The sequence below is a fragment of the Bombina bombina genome, chromosome 4 (assembly GCF_027579735.1).
Source record: "Bombina bombina isolate aBomBom1 chromosome 4, aBomBom1.pri, whole genome shotgun sequence".
Classification (NCBI taxonomy): domain Eukaryota; kingdom Metazoa; phylum Chordata; class Amphibia; order Anura; family Bombinatoridae; genus Bombina; species Bombina bombina.
In genome coordinates this window covers 474,356,735-474,378,723 of record NC_069502.1, presented here as the reverse complement: position 1 = coordinate 474,378,723, position 21,989 = coordinate 474,356,735, and the positions used below count along the sequence as shown (strand labels likewise).

The 21,989-nt window shown below is 36.2% G+C and overlaps 1 protein-coding gene across 1 annotated transcript in view; it reads left to right on the top strand.

Annotated features, from left to right (window-relative positions):
• CSMD1 (CUB and Sushi multiple domains 1) overlaps positions 1 to 21,989 on the top strand; it is a 3,127,153-nt gene that overhangs the window by 2,614,761 nt on the left and 490,403 nt on the right. The window contains 1 exon segment of the mRNA XM_053711946.1: positions 20,803 to 20,872. Within this exon segment, the coding sequence (XP_053567921.1) occupies positions 20,803 to 20,872 (70 nt within the window).

Here is a 21,989-nt window from a genome sequence, read left to right as displayed (position 1 = left end):
TTAGATAACATGTTCAAATTATCTACTTCCAAAAGTGAGAATTTCACATCAAGTGCCCACTCAATGGAATCCTTATTAAAATAAATACTTAAAAAACATGTATAAACAAGATAAGGAATGGTGGGATGAAAAATTATTCAATAAATACATAGAACATAAACTGATACCCAGAGGCCTTTGGTTATAGTTATTCCCAGCATTTGAGATTGAAAATCCAATATTAACTGCGGAATGGGAAACTGCCCTGTAAGAATGCTCGGTCAAACTTATGAACATACTGTTTAAACATGACAGAGAGAAATATGATAAATTGGAGAAAATCATAGAAGTTCACTATAACCAGCTAAACGATTTTGAAACTAATAATAATTGTATAAAAGTATAAAAATTAAACGAATTGGACAAACTTACAAAAGAAAGTACACAAATAAAACAAGGAAAACTCCAAAGAGACTTCCAAGATTTTACAGATAAAAAAGTTTATAAATGGAGGAGATATTTTTTATCATAATACCTCCAAACCTTCCCAAGTTACCCTGGTACAAGTGATGTCTCAGACACAGATAGAGAAGAAATAGAAGGGGATATTTCCAACGCAAATATATCCCCCTCCCCCTTGTACCTCAATATATTATCTACCCCCAAGAGGAAAAAGGAAGAATTTTTTTAGAGGACAGTTCACTAGAAGGGGCAGAACCACCAGAATGGGAAGGGGCAAAAATAAAAACAAACAAAAGACCAACTCATACCAGAGGTCACCAATCCAATTACAAAACAGGCAAACCACAAAAAAGAACTCTGAGCCTATTCTCTCAAATCAGGATAAATCACTAAGAGTTATCAATTTATCAACACATAACAACACATAACAAAGGGTCTCTCATGTTGCCCTACTAACAAAATTGATAAATATGAAATAATTAAGGATATATAATTGTTTATCCGCAAAATCTCCTTAAAAAAAATCTTTAAAAATAAAGAAATATTGTGTGATTGGTCCAAAGAGGATCTAGACACTTTACAAGATCTATAAAGTCTTTTCCCAGATACAGAACAAAATCAGACCTCCAACTGGAGAAAGAAGATTAAAAACAAATCCAAATTCATACTGAAGAGTACCAACTGTCCCCAATTGGAGGTTTTTAATCAATTAGTGTGTCATGAAATAACAAGTATCCTACATTTTAAAAACAATCTTACATCTCAAGAATGACAAGCCCTAAATTATATAAAAAAAATGGGATGATGTGGTCATCAGAGTGGCAGACAAGGGCAGCAATATTGTTATATGGCCCACTGCCATGTATCTTAAAGAAGTTGAGAAACAATTAAAAGATAGAACATGCTATCACAAACTATCCAATAATCCAAATGATTCCTACCAAAAAATCTACAATATAATTATTACAGAAATATATCATCAGGGAATCATTAAGGAAGAACATAAATTCCTAACAGTAAAAGACCCCAAAACAGCAACATTCTATCTTATACCAAAGATACATAAGAACAAAAACATACCACCTGAAAGACCCATTATATCTGGGAATAACTGCCTCTCCAAAAAAGCCAGTCAGTATATAGACCAAAGATTAAGAGGCTTTGTAGAAATACTACCATCGTATGTGAGACACCATGGAAGTACTGCAAAGACTGGATAATTTAAACACACATACCAATACTTGCCTAGTAAATGCGGATGCCAAATCCCTCTATACATCAATAGAGCACAATATGTTATTGAAAGCAGTGAAATTCTTCCTAACATATGCCTCAGAGGAAAGCAAATCTCTTGACACATTTATATTACAACTTCTAGAGATCGTTCCGAGATATAACTTATTTACTTTCTCAAATCAATTCTATCTCCAAGTCAAAGGAACTTTGATGGGCACTGCATGTGTGTGACCCCACCTACACAAATTAATTCTTGGGATGGTGGAAAAGACAGGTTTTTTTTGAAGACTCTAACACTGTGTACACAGACATGATTCCCCTGTGGATTAGGTATGTAGATGATATACTATTCCTTTGGGAGGGCAACAAACAAGACCTGGAAACATTTAAAACTAAATTGATTGACAACAACCTCAATATTCATTTAAATCACTCAATGGACCAATCATCAATAGAATTCTTATATCTAACTAGTCACAAAAAATGAAGATAGGAAAATTTCAACAGATCTATACCATAAATCTACAGTTACAGTGTATTTAATCATAACAGTGTGCATGCTGCCGGTACGATTAAATCCCTATGAGTGGGGAGAATTTTTGCAGATCAGAAGAAACTGTAGTGAGGATGACAATTTCCAAATACAGGCCAAAGAACTGGAAAATAGACTCCTGGACAGGGGCTATAGCAAAATGAGTATCAAAAAGTCAAAAGCAAGAGCTTCAAGCACTAATAGAAACACTCTATTACAGAAAAAAACAAAAACAACCAGATAAACAATTAGACAATCAAACGAGAATAATACTGACCTATAATCCTCAAAACTATCAAGTATTGAATATCCTCAATAAACATTGGAAAGTATTACACTCAGACACATATCTGAATGCTATATTGGGGGACTCAATATCAGTAGGATATAGAAGATCCAGTAACCTGAAGAACATGCTAATGAGCAGTCACTATTCATTGAAGAAAACTACCACAGACTATAACCAAGACTCCCACCCATGTGGAACATGTTCAACCTGCTCCCATATGGACAAAATAAAGAAAATCAAAGACAGGTTTAGGCACTGGCACAAAATCAACAAATACAGCAGTTGTACCACTACAATTGTAATAAGATCTATGTCGGAATGACTAGTAGAAAACATTTGCAAGAACACATAAGAAATATTTAAAACTCCAAAAAAGACAAGGAAGATGATAAAACACTAACCACAGTGGCATCACACTTCATATACTTCTATCAATCTAATACTAAACATTTTTTTTTTTTTTTTTTTAAATAATTTTTTATTGAGGTTAGCTTCACATTACAGTACAACTGTGATACATCGAGATATGCATGAATACAACACATTATGCACATAAAAAAAACACATAAGGTCTATTCTGTTTCATCACAGGATAATCCAATCAAATAAGAAATAAACATAACCTCTTTTTTTTTTATAATTTTAGAACAGAATAAAGTGTAAAAATACTGACATATGAAAATGGACAAAAGAACAGTCTAAATTTTTGAAAATAATGCAAATGTTAATATCCATCGTAAAACTGAACAATCTATCAAGTAAGACCAACCAGAAAGTAGTTAGAGAATGGTTGTTCTTAAACTTCTAGTAGAGTGCAGAAAAATATTACATTCAGTCAAATATATGTTGGTACAGATAAATTGGCAAGTAGAAATTGCGGTATGTTCGAGAGAAACCGCGTTAATCGTCTTCCCAATAGGGGAAGCACATTTAGGTGAAGGGAAAAAAAAAGGGGGGCTTGGGTTTGTTGTGGGGGGGGGGGGAGGAGGTTGTTGGAAACTATAGAGTAATGAACTGTTAATAGCTAATCAGGCAATGGGGGTTGCCAATCGTGCCACTGTTTATCAGCGGAGTGTTAGAAGTGGCGGGAGGGAAGTGGGTAGAATAACGGCCTAGTAGCCTGTCTAATGAAAAGGTGGTGTATCTGTTGGAGTTATATGACAGTGACAGTAGAGAACTTTCAATTTACTTATAAGAGAACAACAGTGCAATACATAAAACAGGAACCAGAACAACAAACAATTTAAAACAACAATACTGTAACAGATAATCAGGTATATTTCTCGGTGTAGACCTTACAGAGTAAGTTGAGGAGTCAAGATTGTGGTGTCTTAATGTAGGCAGTGAGTTCAGTTGATGAACTATTCTAGGTGTGTGTGCCTCTGGACTTGCTACTGTGAGTATGTAATGGGCAGCTGAGATTGTAGAACTATGGTAGAGTACTCAGATGTACGGGGTAAGGTGTTCTGTTAACAATTAAGTGATCAGAGTGGTCTATTCTAGGCGTGTGATCCGCTAGACTTGCTGCTGTAAGTTTGTAATGGGCAGCTGAGGTTGTATTGCTGTGGTGTAGCGCTCTGATGCATGGGGTGAAGAGTTCTATTGACACCTAAATGACCAAAACACTATGTGAGCAGGTGTGCTGTAGGGGTACTTCGAGTGTTATATACTTAGGGGTTACTTTTCTAGCGTGTCTGTCTAAGTCCCTGGAAGATTGTGTGCAGGGAGTGTGCTACAGCCGGGCCCTCGCTGAGCACATGGTGCCTGTAAATCAGAGTAACCTTGTTTGGAGGCAGTAAGAGTTGTGTGTGGGGTCTATGGATGTTTGACAACTAATTGTGGTAGGAATGAGACTTTAATGTTCCAGAGAAAAAGCAATGATAACAATTGGTAAGCGATAAAACCTCTGTTAAAAAATGTAAACAATGTTCACCATGGTATGAGTACTGTATATTGTAAAGGAGCAAAACAAGTTAAAGATACTTATCGTCTAAAGGTCATCAAAATCAGCATGCCAGCTACTAGAGTCCAAATGTTGTGTGACCACCTGTTATCCGAATGAGCTAAGAGAAGAAAAAAGAAAGTAACTTCACATAGCAAATGTCCAGGAAGAGTAAGCTACATCTTAGGGTTTGTGATGCACTTCCTAGGGAACTGGTGATCCAGATCTATGTCTCTGCGTAAAGGTCGGCCATTTCTGGCTCTCATGTTGCTTCTGAAGGCCAAACCTTCGTGTTGTAGGGGTAGTCCAGTCTCCCTCCTCGGAGGCAACTAAGTTGTTCCGTCGGTCTTCAGGGGCGGGGGGGCCCCCCCATTCTGCTGCTGTGCCTCTCAGTTGGGTTTGGCTGGTGTGTGGTTTGTCCTTTTGTGAGGGGTATAGATTCCAGAGCTTGAGTAGTTCATACCCTCTGTTAGGGGTCTGTATGGTAAACATCTGATTGTTCCGGAAGATGAGTAGCTTTATGGGGTAGCCCCACCTGTACCTGATCTCGTTTTTCCGTAAAATGGATGTGACTTCTGTAAAAGTTTTTCTCTTCTGTAAAGTTCTTGCGGAGAGGTCAGGAAAAATTTGTAGTTTTTTAAATTTTTCTGGAAGGGAGGGTTTCTGAAAATGGGCTCTTTGAATTCTCTCTTTGTAAGTGAAGTAGTGTAGCCGGACAATTGTGTCTCTAGGTTGGTCATCTGGGAGTCCTTTGGGCTTAAGAGACCGGTGTGCCCGGTCCATCATGGCTTCAGTCTCCGTGGCGGGGGGAGCTAGTACATGAAACAGTTCTTTTAGGTACGGCTGTAAATCGCCAGCAGAGACGGACTCAGGGATACCCCGGATCCTGAGGTTGTTCCTCCGAGATCTATCTTCCAAGTCCGCTATCTTGTCGTCGACAACATCCAGGTAGTCTGCAAGGCGTTGTGTGTAAGAAAGCAGGTTAGAATGTTCCACAGCGGCATCCTCCTGCTTTCTTTCCAAAGTATCAATTCTTTCATTTGTTGAGGAGATCTCTTTCTTGAGCTCAGCTGTTGAGGCCGCCATTTGGGCAGTGAATGAAGCGTGATGCTTGTCCAGTAGGGACTTAAGTGAGTCCATGATGAATGAGGGAGTAACTGCCTCAGATGAGGCTTGTTGAATGTTCTGAATAGCCGCCAGTGTTAGATCCGAAGTGTCAGACCCAGGGGAGTCTGGGGGTTCTACGTCACCTTGTGAGAGCCCTCCAGGGGGCCCAAAGTGATCCATCACAGTTTTTTTAGGTAGAAAAGGTTGTTTGCTTTTTTTCCCTCTGGCTGATTGTGACATGGTGAGGGGGAGAAAAGGCTGGGTCTTTTGCAGAAGGAGACTTTGAGAGGTTAGAGGTCAGGTATGGCAGGGCGGCCCTACTTCAGGACAACGAAGGGTCACTGTGTGGTAGACAGGCTTAAATGGCCTATGCGTGCCTATTCCATTTTAAACAAATGTGTACCTTAGAGAAAATGAGAAAGTCACTGGAGTGGAAAAATCTGGAAGTGTTCAGAGTAGGTTTGGGGCACTCTCCCTAGGGAAATTGCCACCTCTGGGCCAGGCCGGAAAAGGGGTGGTGGATATGACCTGCTGCATCAAAGTGCAGCAGGAAAGGGGACAGGAGAGTGTACTTCAGCTATAAATTAAAGGCAAGATATATTGCGGCTCCTAAGCTGCTGCAGTTGGTGTAACACAGTCCTACTTTATGTCAGAACCAGTGCTGTAATTGGTGGGTATGCAGATTGCTTTCATTTATAGCCTAGGGGTAATATTGTGGTGTAGGCCTGGGAGCCCCTGAGTTATTGTGGGTTAACTGCTTATCTCCTTGCGTAATCACTATCCTCGCAGGGGAGCTGTTGGTGATGGAAAAGCAAATAGTAGTTGCTGCACAGTAAATTTGGAGGCCCCTTTATAGAGTTCAGGTTAATAAGTGATTGGTAAGCTGGTTGCAGTTGTACCTGTGTTAGGAGAAAAGTACATATACTGGGAATAGTCCTTGTAAGTGCCTGTGTTGCGGTTTCTTCTGACACTCTGAGTGTGACTGTGAGGAAGGCCGCGCTGACAGGCTGCTGTGCTTATGTGGCTGAAGATTAAAGATGGCGTTTTCGCGCCACTATATGGGGAAGGAGTATCGGCATGAAGTGGCGCCCAGCTAGTGTGTTAGCTCAGATTAGGTAAGTCACTGTCAGTCTCCTGGTCCCCTTAGGCTTGAGTGTTTGTAGGTAGTTTAGTTTTAAATAAGCAGTGTAATCCCCTGCCGATCGGGCTGCGTGTACTTACAGGGAGGAGATCGATTGGGCGCCACGTGGAAGCTGTTCCTCTATGGGGTCGCAAGTTGTGCGGTATCCTTAGCGGCTTCCCAGAGTGTCAAGGGAGAGCAGGCTCCGGGGAGGGCAGTGGACCTCCTCGGTTCAGAGCTCCAGTCCGGCACCGCTTCTGTAGAGTGTAAGTAGATGCGGGGAGTTCCGCTGCGGCACAGCTCTTTCAAGGCCAAATATGGAGGGTCGTTCAAACTTCCAGTGTCGCTGGGTCTGGAGCCCCTGCAATCGCGGCTGAGCAGCACAGTAGGTTGCTGGTTGCTATGTTGTTAGGGTTACGGGCATAGAACACAGGAAAGGCGGCCCGGGACAGGTCAGGTCCTCCGGCAGCAGAGGTAGTGCCAGTAATTCAGTAACTTCCTCCGACGTCGTGCTGAGACTTCTAAAAGGTATTTCTGTGTCCCTACTAAGGATATGGGATCATAACTGGTGGGAAATAGCTTAATACTGAGGGAATTTATCTGGTATATTTTGCTTTTTGGCTAACTAGAACTCAGAGCTCTAGCTAGGTGCGACCGGCCAGTATGGTGGTTGGCTCCACCCCCCCTAATACTAAACATTTAAAATGTACAGGATTGGAGAAAATCTCTCTGGGGATCAGGGGGGCAATTTGGAACAAGCCCTATTGAAGGCAGAATGCCAATGGATCTAACTACTCAATACTGTTCATCCACATGGTATGAACGAACAGAATAATTACTACCATTTTCTAGATTAATCCCCCACAAAGATAATCAAACTATTAACAAATGGCTAGATTTAGAGTTTTTCGGTATGAGTAAAAAAGCAGTGTTAAGGCTCATAACGCTGCTTTTTCACTACCGCTGCTATTACGAGTCTTGTAAGTACAGCTGTCCCGCACACTTTTTTGGCCGTACTGCAAATTAACTTACGCAATTTTCATAAAGTTTTTTTTCAATGGGACTTCCATTGCGATGGTATTACAAGTTTTTTTTTAGGCCAAAAAGTGAGTGGTACAGCCCATCCCGCAAGATTTGTAACACATTCTAAAGTCAGTAGTTATGAGTTTTACACTACAAAGCTGTAGCATAAAACTCATAACTAAAGTGTTAAAAGTACACTAACACCCATAAATTACCTATTAACCCCTAAACCGAGGCCCTCCCGCTTTGCAAACACTAAAATAAAATATTAACCCCAAATCTGCCACTCCGGACATCGCCGCCACTATAATAAACATATTAACCCCTAAACCGCCGCACTCCTGCATCACAAACACTAGTTAAATATTATTAACCCCTAATCTGCTGTCCCTAACATCGCCACCACCTACCTACATTTATTAACCCCTAATCTGCCGCTCCAGACATCGCTGCCACTAGAATAAACATATTAACCCCTAAACCGCCGCATTCTTGCATCGCAAACACTAGTTAAATATTATTAACCCCTAATCTGCTGCCCCTAACATCACTGTCACCTACATTACATTTATTAACCCCTAATCTGACACCCCCAATGTCGCCACCACTATACTAAAGTTATTAACCCCTAAACCTAAGTCTAACCTTAACCCTAACACCCACTAACTTAAATATAATTAAAATAAATCTAAAGAAAACCTACTATTAATAACTAAATAATTCCTATTTAAAACTAAATTCCTGTAAAATAAACCCTAAACTAGCTACAATATAACTAATAGTTACATTGTATCTAGCTTAGGGTTTATTTTTATTTTACAGGCAAGTTTGTATTTATTTTAACTAGGTAGAATAGTTACTAAATAGTTATTAACTATTTACTAACTACCTAGCAAAAATAAATACAAATTTACCTGTAAATTTAAACCTAACCTGTCTTACACTAACACCTAACCTAACACTACAATTAAATCAATTACCTAAATGAAATACAGTTACCTAAATTAAAAACAAATACCCAAATTACAAAAACAAACAAACACTAAATTACACAAAATAAAAAACAAATTACAAGATATTTAAACTAATTACACCTAATCTAAAACCAAAATATAAAAAAAAATAACAAAATAAAAAAAAATCCTATCTTAAACTACCAATAGCCCTTAAAAGGTCCTTTTGCGGGGCATTGCCCCAAAGAAATCAGCTCTTTTACCTGTAAATAAAATACAAACAACCCCCCAGGGTTAATAAAAGTAGGTAGGTGGCGGCGATGTTAGGGGTGGCAGATTAGGGGTTAATAATATTTCACTAGTGTTTGCGAGGCGGGAGTACGGCGGTTTAGGGGTTAATATGTTTATTATAGTGGTGGCGATGTTGGGGACGGCAGATTAGGGGTTAATAAATGTAGGTAGGTTGTGGCGACATTGGGGGCAGGAGATTAGGGGTTAATAAATATAATGTAGGTGTTGGTGATGTTGGGGGCAGCAGATTAGGGGTTAAAAAGTATAATGTAGGTGTCGGCGGTGTCCTGAGCTGCAGATTAGGGGTTAATAAGTATAATGCAGGTGTGTCGGGGCGGCAGATTAGGGGTTAATAAGTGTAAGATTAGGGGTGTTTAGACTCTGGGTTTATGTTAGGGTGTTAGGTGTAAACATAAATTTAGTTTCCCCATAGGAATCAATGGGGCTGTGTTACGGAGCTTTACGCTGCTTTTTTGCAGGTGTTAGGCTTTTTTTCAGCCAGCTCTCCCCATTGATGTCTATGGGGAAATCATGCATGAGCACGTACAACCAGCTCACCGCTGACTTAAGCAGCGCTGATTTGGAGAGCGGTATGGAGCACAATTTTGCTCTACACTCACTTATTGCATGTTAACGCCGGGTTTATAAAAACCTGTAATACCAGCGCTGTAGGTAAGTGAGCGGTGACAATAACGTGCAAATTAGCACTGCACCCCTCATAATGCAAAACTCGTAATCTAGCTAAAAGACATTACATCTGAATAAAGTGCTACATTTCAAGACATTCAATTAACATTTGAGAATTGAATATCAATTAAAATAATATTATTTATTGATAAAGAATATATCTCTTTGCAGATATCAAAACATGATATCACTTGGGATTAGAATCTGGAAAAACCACAGATCTCAACATATATTGCTGATAAAATTTATGTCTTTATTATATTGAATTACTAGTATTTCACATACATCATAACTTTTGTATAGCACTTACACAATACGTTCACTCATACACTGTGTCATGATATCATATCACATCATACATAACATTTTGTTTTTAATTTTTATTTATATTTTTCATATATAGCTCTGAGCAGGCGGATAGACATCGCTGGAAATCAACCCGATCGAGTACGATCGGGTTGATTGACACCCCCCTGCTGGCGGACGATTGGCCGCAAGTCTGAGCTGCTGGTGCAATGCTGAATACGGCGAGCGTACTGCTCGCCGTATTCAGCGAGGACTGGCGGACCTGATCCGCACTGTCGGATCAAGTCCGCCAGACCTTGATAAATAGGGGCCAAAATCTGTTTTTTGGATATAACCATTTCAGGAAACGACATCACGGGTTGTATAGAAACTGATCTATACAGGAAACCTACCTCTGGAAACACTATACTAGAATTCAATTCAAATCATCTGAGACACACTATATATGATATCCCTAAAGGTCAATATATTAGGGCAAAAATAAACTGTACTAATATAGTTGACTACAAGAAACAAGCAGATATCATTACAGAGCATTTATTGGATCCTAAACAAAGCACATATAGAAGTAGACACATTAACCAGAGATGAACTATTAAATTATATTAAACTAAATACAGTAAAATACGTAACAGGGATAAAAAACAAAAGCATAATTTTATTACAGCATTTAGTTTAGAATACAGAAATATCTGCAACATTGTAAAACAGTGTATCCCTATATTACATACTGATCCAGGATTAAAAGAAATTGTGAAAGGAGGATGTGATTACATATCCAGGAAGGGCAAAACTATAGGGAAATATGTATCACCCTCAGATTGTTCAAAAAAATCAACTAACATTTGTTGGTTGAAACAAAGAAAAGGGTTTTTCAGGTGCAGGAAAAACATTTGCAAAACCTGTGATTATGTAACAGAAGGTGATACCTTTGTTTCAACTAATACAAATAAAACACACACAATTAATTTCTATATTAACTGTACTATGACACATGTAATTTACTTGTTAACCTAAGCAGTACATAGGAAAAACTAAACGACCCCTCAAGGATAGGTTTCTAGCTCATGTGAGATCATTTGAGGATCCCTACTCTGATACTCCTATAGTAAGACACTTTAGGGAACATCACAATTCCAATGTAAATTTACTAACTGTACAAGCAATAGACCATGTCCCGGCATGGAAAAGGGGAGGCGATAGGAAGGAAAAATTAGGTCTTAGAGAAGTTTTTTGGATATTTACCTTAAATACCTCCATACCCTTTGGCCTAAACTTCAGGAGGGACATTGATCTGTGTGTCTAACCTCTAGAAGTAGAATATTATACATGGAATAAATAAATAATTTATCTTGCTTTTTTGAACAATTTGTGCTACCTGCATGTATAAAGTTGTGTATAATAAGGACGCTTTATTTTGAACACATATGCCTTTAAGAAATGACTATTTAAGGACTGAAGGAGGCTGGGAATCCTATGAGCAGTGAACAAGTGCTGTTGGAGCACGAAACATGTCTGCTGCACAGTATCCCAGCATTCCTCATTTACTGTGTTTTATATGCTAGTGTCAACAAGTGGAGATTTGTCTGTTAAGCGGAGACTTTTTTGCTATTTGACATTTTTTTGTCTGCTTTTACCACAGAAGTATCTGGAATAAAATTTTAAATCTTTTTACCTAAAGGAGTGCCCAATTATCCTATGTTGTTATATATATATATATATATATATATATATATATATATATATATATATATATATATATATATATATATATATATATAAAAAATAAATAGAACATTTTCTTTTATGTGAATAACATTGGAATGTAAAAAATGCATAATTAATTTTGTGTACAGAACACTTAGATAAACACAGTAAGGTTCGCGTGCGAGCGAGAAGTGGTTTTTTTCCTTCAGCACGCCCCATTGAAGTGTATGGGGAGAGGAAGTTAACGTGGTCCAGCCGTTTGCATGCACCAGGTTTCATTTGCACACAAAAAATATTTTCAACCATGATACGAGCTCTATTGTGCATGTAAAAAGTTAGCGCTAGCACTAAATACTGCTTCACTTTAAATGTAGCCTATAGTGGGAATATATTTGAGAGAGTTTTAGACAAAAGCACTTTTCTCAATAAATACCCCAGGGAGTAATTTTGTGCAATAGTTATGGATCAAGTACAAGCAAAGAACCTGGTGTTTTTGTCTTTTACATCTCTGTAAAGCACACGTATAGTAAAATATTTCATTTACTATTATCCTTTCTCTATTCCAGTGCTGATTAGGGTTTTTAGTGACATTGACAATGCAAAATTACTATGCTCAGAAAAAAAAATATTGTTATTGTTTTACCAGGGTTCTAAAAGTAAAAATGTCCATAATTATATTTAATTATATTCTTTACATGTGCATCAATAATTAATCTTTGCATGTCAACATATTTACATACAGACGATTAATTTCGAAATTGCATAGGCCTAGATTCAGTAGGACTCATTTGTGAAGATAAAATCTTACATATAAACACATATACACTTATACATAAAAATATACAAATATCTTGTCATATACCATATCCCTTTAAAACTATTTTTTTTAAATGTATTTATTTATGAGACAACATTCCTATGTCCACTGTATATTAAAATGAATCAGGAGAGCACTTCAACCACTGTCCTGGAAACACCCTTTAAAACCATTAAAACAATGTTAGCACAATTTATTTTTAATAGAAATTGTTTAAATTGCATTGTTATTCACTGGGAAGAAAATATATATTTTATTTATTTAGAAAGATAGATAAATGGATTGATAGATTAAAAATTTATCTAAATTTAAAATATATTGCTATTTAAGCTATTTCTTAATGCACCTTCAACTTTAACGAAGTTTAGGCCAGATTACAAGTGGAGCGCTATTAGCACTTCATTTTGTAATACCAGTGCACAATAATGTTTGTTTTAAATATCTAAAATGATTATTGTTTGCTCATGAGACAAATTAATTGTTGTCATCTGAAAATAACAAAAATAATGGAATCAAAGGAAAGCTTGACTGGGCAAAATGGAACAATGGAGAAGATTATAAACTATTTTTCCTACAAAATCTGTCTGTCTGTTTATCTATTATTTTTTACTGATTTTTAGGTTATAAGCTTTACAAATTAAATAAAATCAGTTGATTTCATAATAGTTGGATATAACATACGTATCCGAAGCAATAGTAATACAGGGAATTAGATGGCACATAATGCTTTCCAAAGAAGAGTTATATCTCACATTAAATAAACACTATCACTGTGTGCTCAACCATTTTTAGGTAGAGTTGGTCGTTATGGACTATTCCCGTAGCAATATGACTCAGTTGAACTTCTTTTAAATGGTATAATTGACTGTTTTTATTCTTTAGTGGCCTAATAAATACATAGACACAAACAGAATACTCCTACCAAAATGAATTGCAATTTAACCCTTCTAGTAAGGTTTTTTTTATCTTCTGCAATTACTTTTCTTTATCTTTGTTTTCTTATGTCAGCTCATCAACTGAAATGTGTAACCCTGCACACTGAGTAGTGAAATTGATATTCCTATTTTTCCAAAGCAGTTTAAGCTCTTCAGAATTTATGTTTTAGATGTTCATTGATCCGGATACTTCAAGTTTATGACCCTATTTAGCAAATTCACAAAAATCATTACTTTGATAGTAGGACAGTTACAGCAGAATAGCATAGTAGTTGTTGAAAAAAAAATAGATTTTCAAATAAGTGGCAGTTACCTGTTCTTGCGGAAAAAAAAGTTTATTGCATAAAAGGATGCAAATTTGTACAGACCATTACCAATTTATATATGGAAATGAATAAAACTAATTGAATTCCAATAGTGCTTCTGTGATATTTTCCTTCTTCCACCCCTTAGCAATGGTTCTCTCTAGGAGAAATGGATGAAGCACTTGGAGCAGTGTGAGAGGAGCTCCTGACAATCAGCATGGTGGATTATTTGGGTCTCATTTAACAATGGCCAGATGAACAAGTCTTCCCAGCATAGTGGCCTGTGAGCAGCAAGTGCACTGCCCACATGTAGCATTGCTCAAGCAGCTGCTTGTGCAATGCTGTTCCCTTCTAATCCAAGGCCAATTTTGAGCAAGCAGAGGCCGTTAATTACCCCAGTTGCACTTGTCTGGGGTAATTTTAATCCATAGCTGGCATACAGTTTAGGAAGCACCAGTCTGATGACTGCTGGTTCTTAACGATTGTCTGCAGGCTCACTCATGCTCCAAAGCTGCATGCACAGCTTGATAAATAGAGCTGGGTCAGTTGTTTACTGTACATTTTTGGATTGAAGGAAACACAGTGAGTGAAGAGGAACGATTAAGGGTATACTTTTATTTAAATGTTTTATTCCCTGGATCATTTCTTTATTCATTAATTACTTTATTTATTGAATTACATTTCTCAAATTAACAAATGCTTTATAAAATCTGCAAATACTGCATTTTGAATTTTCTTTGCATTTTTTCTTTTATCCATGATAGATACATTGTGGGAAATAGTAAAATTCCATTGTTTAAAAATGCACATTTTTTTTTTTTACAAAGCTGAGTTTACTTAAAGATTTGTCTTTGGGAAATAAAAAAGAAGAAAGCAAGTTCTGAAGGGAATTAATTAACCAAGCCATGACAGTGTTCTCAAAATAGATGGGGAGACAGCGCAAAAGAGAGGGGAGAGAGAGCAAAAGAGGGGGGAGAGAGCAAAAGAGGGGGGGAGAGAGCAAAAGAGGGGGGGGGGGGGAGCAAAAGAGGGGGGGAGAGAGAGAGAGCAAAAGAGAGGGGGGAGAGAGCACAAAAGAGAGGGGGTAGAGAGAGAGAGCACAAAAGAGAGGGGGGCGAGAGAGAGAGAGCAAAAGAGGGGGAGAGAGAGCACAAAAGAGAGGGGAGAGGAGGGGAGAGAGAGAGGAGAGGGGGGAAGAGAGAGAGAGGAGGGGAGAGAGAGAGAGAGGAGGGGGGGAGAGAGAGAGAGGAGGGAGGGAGAGAGAGAGGAGGGAGGGAGAGAGAGGAGGGGCAGAGAGAGGAGGGAGAGAGGAGGGGAGAGAGAGAGCAAAAGAGGGGGAGAGAGAGGGGGGAGGGAGAGAGAGGAGGGGGAGAGAGAGCTCAAAAGAGAGGGGGAGAGAGAGCACAAAAGAGATGGGGGAGAGAGAGGGGGGAGAGCTCAAAAGATGGGGAGAGAGAGCGCATAAGAGAGGGGGAGAGAGCGCAAAAGAAAGGGGGGAGAGAGCGCGAAGAGGGGGGAGGGAGCATGAAGAGAGGGGGAGAGAGCGCAAAAGAGAGGGGGAGAGAGCAGAAAAGAGAGGGGGGATAGAGAGAGAGCAAAAAAGGGGGGAGAGAGAGAGCACAAAAGAAAGGGGGGGAGAGAGAGAGAGCAAAAGAGGGGGGAGAGAGCGCAAAAGAGATGGGGAGAGAGAGCACAAAAGAGAAGGGGAGAGGGAGAGAGAGAGAGCGCAAAAGAGAGGGGGGAGAGAAAGCGCAAAAGAGAGGGGGGCAGAGAGAGCGCAAAAGAGGGGGGAGAGAGAGAGAGCTCAAAAGAGAGGTGGGAGAGAGAGCTCAAAAGAGAGGGGGAGAGAGAGAAAAAAAGAGAGGGGTGAGAGAGAGAGAGCAAAAGAGAGGGGAAGGGAGAGAGCGCAAGGGGTGGGACCGCTGTACTGCAAAAAATGGCCCGTGTGAATGGGCTTTAGGACTAGTTTCTTATATTTGTCCTTTTCTTTTAGGTCCAAAAGTGCATGATATGCCATTAGAGACTCAAGGGCTACACATACTATAGATGTTTTAATTAAATTCCAGGGTCAAGTTATTCTTAAACAAATTAAAAAATGCAATAGTAGCCAGATTTCTTCTACAACACAAATGGGCTAAAAGCAAAGCGTATGCAATACTTTACCCAAGACTATGATATGAAAGTGCAAAACATGTATGTTCCCGGAGCAGCTTTAAGATGAACCTACACAGGAACAAGCACATGCTTCATCATACTAAATCTGGAAAGCAGCAACGTATAAAGACTAGGTACATTAGTAGTAGTCATAAAATGAGTATAATATTTATTTGAACTTGTATAATTGCTAACCCAATTATAGGCAAGATTACAAGTGGCATGTTATTTAGCTATTTCACTTTCACGTGCACCAGAAGTAAACTTTTAACACGTGCGGGTTACAAGTTGAAAATAACTTCAGGACTAAGATATCACGACCACACTATCTTCTTCACCACATTGGCTTCAATAGAACATGCAAACTGAAAAAAAAAAACTTATTGCTTGTGTGCTAACTCGACACTACATTAGACCAACTGCGTTTACTTAAAGTTAGTTATTCATATTTTACATTCCAGTATTCTTCACTTAGAAGAAAATGTTCTTTTTATTGTTAAAGTGACATGAACCCATTTTTTTCTTTCTTTCATGATTATGATAGAAAATACCATTTTAAACAACTTTCTAATTTACTTCTATTATTAGTATTACTTCTTTATTTTCGTGTTATCCTTTTTTGAAAAGCAGGGAGGTAAGTTCCCAAATGTGCATGTGTCTGCAATACTATATAGCAGCAGTTTTCCAAAAATGTTATGCACTGGCAAGAGCACTAGATAGCAGCACAATTTCCTGCCATGTAGTGTTCCAGATATGTGCATGCTACCTAGCTAGATATCTATTCAATATATATACACATAATACATAAATATTTTAACCTATGTGAAGAAAATTGAAATGTTAAATATTTTCCATATATTTGCCATTAAAACACAGAGTTAAATATGATATTGAATAAAAAGTATTTTTTATGTTTTCAGGTATTTGAGTCCATATTTTATATATATATATATATATATATATATATATATATATATATATATATATATATATATATATATATATATATATATATATATATATATATATATATATATATATATATATATATATATATACATACACATATTTAGACAGGTTCTGGTGGGATTCTGAAACAGGTTTTTTAACTTCTCTATAAAAAAAGGCAGGAAGAGGTCTTTAACATATATATATACACATATATGTGTGTGTGTACATACATATTTATGCATTTATATGTTTATATATCTATTTACAAACATATATACACATATAAACACATAAATATATATGTACACATATATAGACATATACATAAGTGCATTGGAGTCATTTACAGCCAAATAGAGGGCATTTTCACATCCTATTTTCTCCAGTTGTATCCTTTTGTTTAATCTCTCTGATTTTTTAAATAATATATTTTCAAATTTAAATTTAAGGCCCTTACTCAAAACTAGAATAGCATTAATTGTTATTATTTTTTTATCAGATAGATTGTAAATGTCATCTTTAGCCTTTTCTAATAATATTTGCTTGTTCTGTATCTTTTTTGCTTGTTTTCCCCCTCTACACACTTGCTTTGTTTCCATGTTTTCTTTCCTTTTGATCCCTTTTTGTGTTCCCTTTTACAATATTCTATGTGTTTCTCCTGGGGTTTGTCAGAGGATACAAATAATTGGGTTTCGTTAAAAAAAAATATTATTTTTACCATTATTCCTCTATGATTATTTGCATGGGGATACTTATTATAAGAATTGGTGGTTTTTGGCCTAGCTCCTTCCTGTTTCCATTGATTGATAGGGGACATATTCCCTAAAACTGAAAAGCTATTCTTGGTAGAGGTCAGAGAGGAATTGCCTGGTATTTTGGCACTGGACTGACCATAATAAGTGGGGTCAGACTGATATGCTACACGATAGTTCTTCTCTGTGAAAAGCATTACTGGGCTAAAAAGAAGCTGCACCAAGGTGGTAAATCTACATAGAACAAGCTAACAAGTTATTGAGCTGGTTGTTCATTCCTGAGAGTGTGCTTCTCTCTCTGTGTATTATGTGTCCCTAAGGGAAAAAGGGGCCACCAGTGGTGGACTCCTTTCTCTGTTTCCTATGGCTACACCTCACTGATGAGGCCAAATGGTGGCCGAATCAATAGTCTGGGGTTGCCCTGTCCCTTTTTCAGACAGGAATTGCCTGGTATTTCAGCGCTGGACTGATTGTAATAGGCGGGATCAAACTGATATGCTTTCTGTAAAAAGCATTACTGGGCTAAAAAGACTGCACCAAGGTGGTAAATCACCACAAAACAAGCTAACAAGTTATTGAGCTGGTTGTTAGTTCCTGAGAGCGCGCTTCCCTCTGTGTTTATTATATTCAATATATACAATATAGCCCTTTTCATTCTAATACCTTTCATATACCATATACATGTTAACCCTTATAATTTTTTTTGTTAATATTTATATTATTATTTTTTATTAGATAGTGTATACTGTACATGAATTGAACACTTTATATTAATTTATTTATGTTGTGTTTAATGCAACTTTTTTAGCCCTAAGCTAAGGTTTTCAGTCATGCTGACACGACAAATGCAAATTTAGTTTACTTTTAACTCAATATCACACATGTTAATGTTAGAGAGCCACTTGTAAACTAGCCCGAAATGTAAAGCTTGCAATTTGTTTTAGATGGGTTGTTTGTTTTGAAAATGCCAATGCTTTTTAACATTTGATTATATTTGTCAATTGGTTAATGTTTTATGACATTTTTCTCTAACTTAGGTCTAGATTATGAGTGGACTGCTATTTATTGCTCCTACTCGTGCTTTAACTTCGCTAGAAGTAAGCTTTTTGCAAACGTCGGGTAGTGTGTAACTGAACTTTTCAATGTATTTTTGATGTGTGTTGTGCAACTTTTTTGACTAGCGTAACAGTTAACCAGAGCTCTGAAGTTGCGCTATCCAAACGCGTGCTAAATTAAATTGCGCTCAAGTGAACTTATTTACTTTCAAATTGTAAAATACCCTCTACTTCCGACGTGAGCAAAGAGCCGAGAAAAAAACCCATTTCGCTCACGCGCAACAGTTAGCGTGCCACACGTATTCTAGTTTGGGTAACTCAAACTGATATAGTGGTGGAACTAGAAATCAAAGAAAAGTTGGTTCATAAAGTATATATTATCCATTATAAAATATTAGCTTTAAATTGAGTAAAGAAAAACATTTTCTTCATAACCCATTTTAAAAAAAAAGTTATCACTTTAGGCAATAGTTTTACTAATTTATTAATTGGTTACCATTTACAAATAAGACAATGGATAGTAATAAAAATGTTTAAGAGGAAGAAAAGATTGGATGAGATGTCTATAGTGGAAAGAAGCAAATAATTTCCTTGTTAGCTCCAATCATGTTATTAGCAATATGATTTATAGAATGTATTACAGAATTTCTGTCATTAAGGTAATTGTATTACCATAAAAGCAGATAGGACCAGAGAACCACTACAATTCAATAGTATACTTAAGTGGGACAAAATTAAGATATGTGTAGTTAGGGGTAATATGCTAAATGGATCTATAAACTAGATACAATATACACTGAGGAGATCAAAGGAATATTAGATCTTCATTGTTTTGTAATATTTTTCATTTTTGTACAATTAGGACTTGATTTGAGCATAAAAAATATTAGGGCTATAGAGATTTAGAATTGATCTAGCTCAATCATAATCATTTCTAATTATTCATTAATATTATATGTCCAGAGTTTATGTTTTATAATCTGTTCTATTTTTGTAGGTATTGCTAACTAACATCTGCTATCAAATAGTACAGGTGCTTTAAATCCCTCACATAATACAATTGTATGAGGGCCTGCAATAAAAGTCATGTCTGATAACTCTCTTGCATGAGCTGATGGAGAGAAAAATCTGCTCAAGTAGTGGAGTTGTTCTTTTATTTCTGTGCAATACTATTTTAATAAAATTTAAGCATGAAGCACTTCTCACATACAAACATATTTACATACATATACCTGTTTTATAAGCACTAATTATCAATATAAATGTCAATCCTTTATTTTCCTAGTATTTTTTGTGTTTTTTTAATGCAGACTAGCATTCAATAATTGTTTACTTCAGACCTCAATAAGTGTCACACTTTGTGATTTTTTTGTATTTCACTTGAGCTCAACACTTAATTAACCACTTGTAATAAAAATTGCAGTGAACATGCCAACAGCTCTCTCTGCACGATCAACGAACAGTTTAGGGCACTCTGAAAAAGTTTCAGATATGTTAAGATGATTTGGTTAACATGTTTAACCATTTACTTGTAATATCAGATAGTGTGTTATTTTTTGTTTGAGACGAAGCACAAGATAATCACAACCTGCACTATATATTGCATTTCATTTGTAATCTAGCCCATAAACTTTTTTTAAATTATTAAATTTTTTAGGTTGTGAAAATTGATTAGATTTAAAGTAATGTTATAACAAATCTATATGTATAGGTCCTAATAAATTGTAATTAGTGATTTTTGGATTTATGGACTAAAAAGTTATTTAATAAAATAAAATAATTATAAATAATTTTAATGTTTTTAATTAAAATAAAACAATTTTATACTAGATATTCAATATATATAAAAAAATACACGTATATCAACTCATTCTTTATCAGAAACAAATAGAAACAAATGATTAATTAACTAATTAATTAATTAGATATTATGGTTACTTAACTAGAAATAGTTTTGTAATGTGAGCAAACATTATATTAAAAGTAATTTTCTCTTTCTTATTTTTCTTTGTTATGTAAATTTATTTATTACAGAAAATGTTGTACTCCGAGCTAATTATTGCTCTGTAATACCTATGTATGTAATATTATTGTAATTTATTATTTTTGATATTTTGACTAACTAAAGCATGCTGGGAAAACATAAAATAATTGTATAATTCAATTACACAATACTATATAACACCCTAATCTCCACAGGGACATTCTCATATATCATGTATGCCAGGAACTGTACGACGTTGGAATTACCCTTCACCATTATGCATTGGTAAGAACTTTTTTCTATTTTTATTTTATTTCATATTAGTAATTAGCATTTTTAATGCAAAGCTATGTATTTCTGAACTTCTTTTAAAACTAGATTGAGGCTCTACCAAATCTAATAAATGCATTACAATAATTATATACAGTATAGTAATTGAACCATCCTATTATTGCTTTTAGCATCATTATTATTATTATTATATTATGTGTATTTAGCATTAGAATGAACTATAAACTAAAAGTATATATTTATGATATGATTTATTGTTTGTTTCAACGTAGTGCTCAATGATTTGTGGCCTACATTTTGTGTGTTATCATGGTTAGTGCATAGAAATAAAAAAAATTTAAACTATTAACTCATATCTTTAGATTTACACAAATTATCTCACTATAAACAATGAGCCACTGTGTGTTATATGTCTGTATTATACTGTAAAATTCTATATTATATATTTAAAGTAATTTCGTTATATATAAATAAATGTGTTTTTACATTTTCATTTGTTCTTTTTATGAGAAAAAGATTAATATCCAATAGAAAACAGTAGCTGTATTTTTTACTTTTCTATTACAAATGCACTATACCAAATGTGTTCTATTTTAAAAACACATTTCGTACAGTATGATTGTAATAGAAAAGTATTATAGTGGCCACGCTATAACAAATGTGTCATTGATATAGAACATGTTTTGGTACAGTGCGGTCACAATAGTAGAAATAAAACACGTACACTACAGTGGAAACATATAGGGCTAGATTACAAGTGGAGCGCTAAATATCGATTGTGTGTAAGCGATATTAGAACTACACTTGGTAATACCAGCATACAATAATGTGTGCAGGTATTACAAATTAATTACAATACAAACGTGAGATCACGTTCAGATTGCTAGGAAACATTGCGCTCACAAGAGTACTCTTCCATAGGCTCGTTCTGTTGCTGTCAGAGACAACATCAGACCTTTAGCGCCAGAGAAGGGGGTAAATAGTGCAGCAAGGCAGCAAATATAAATATATATATGTATATGCTGATATACATATATATTTATGAATTAATATGTGTATATACACATATTAACACATACATATATATGTATATAAGTGTGTATATATATAT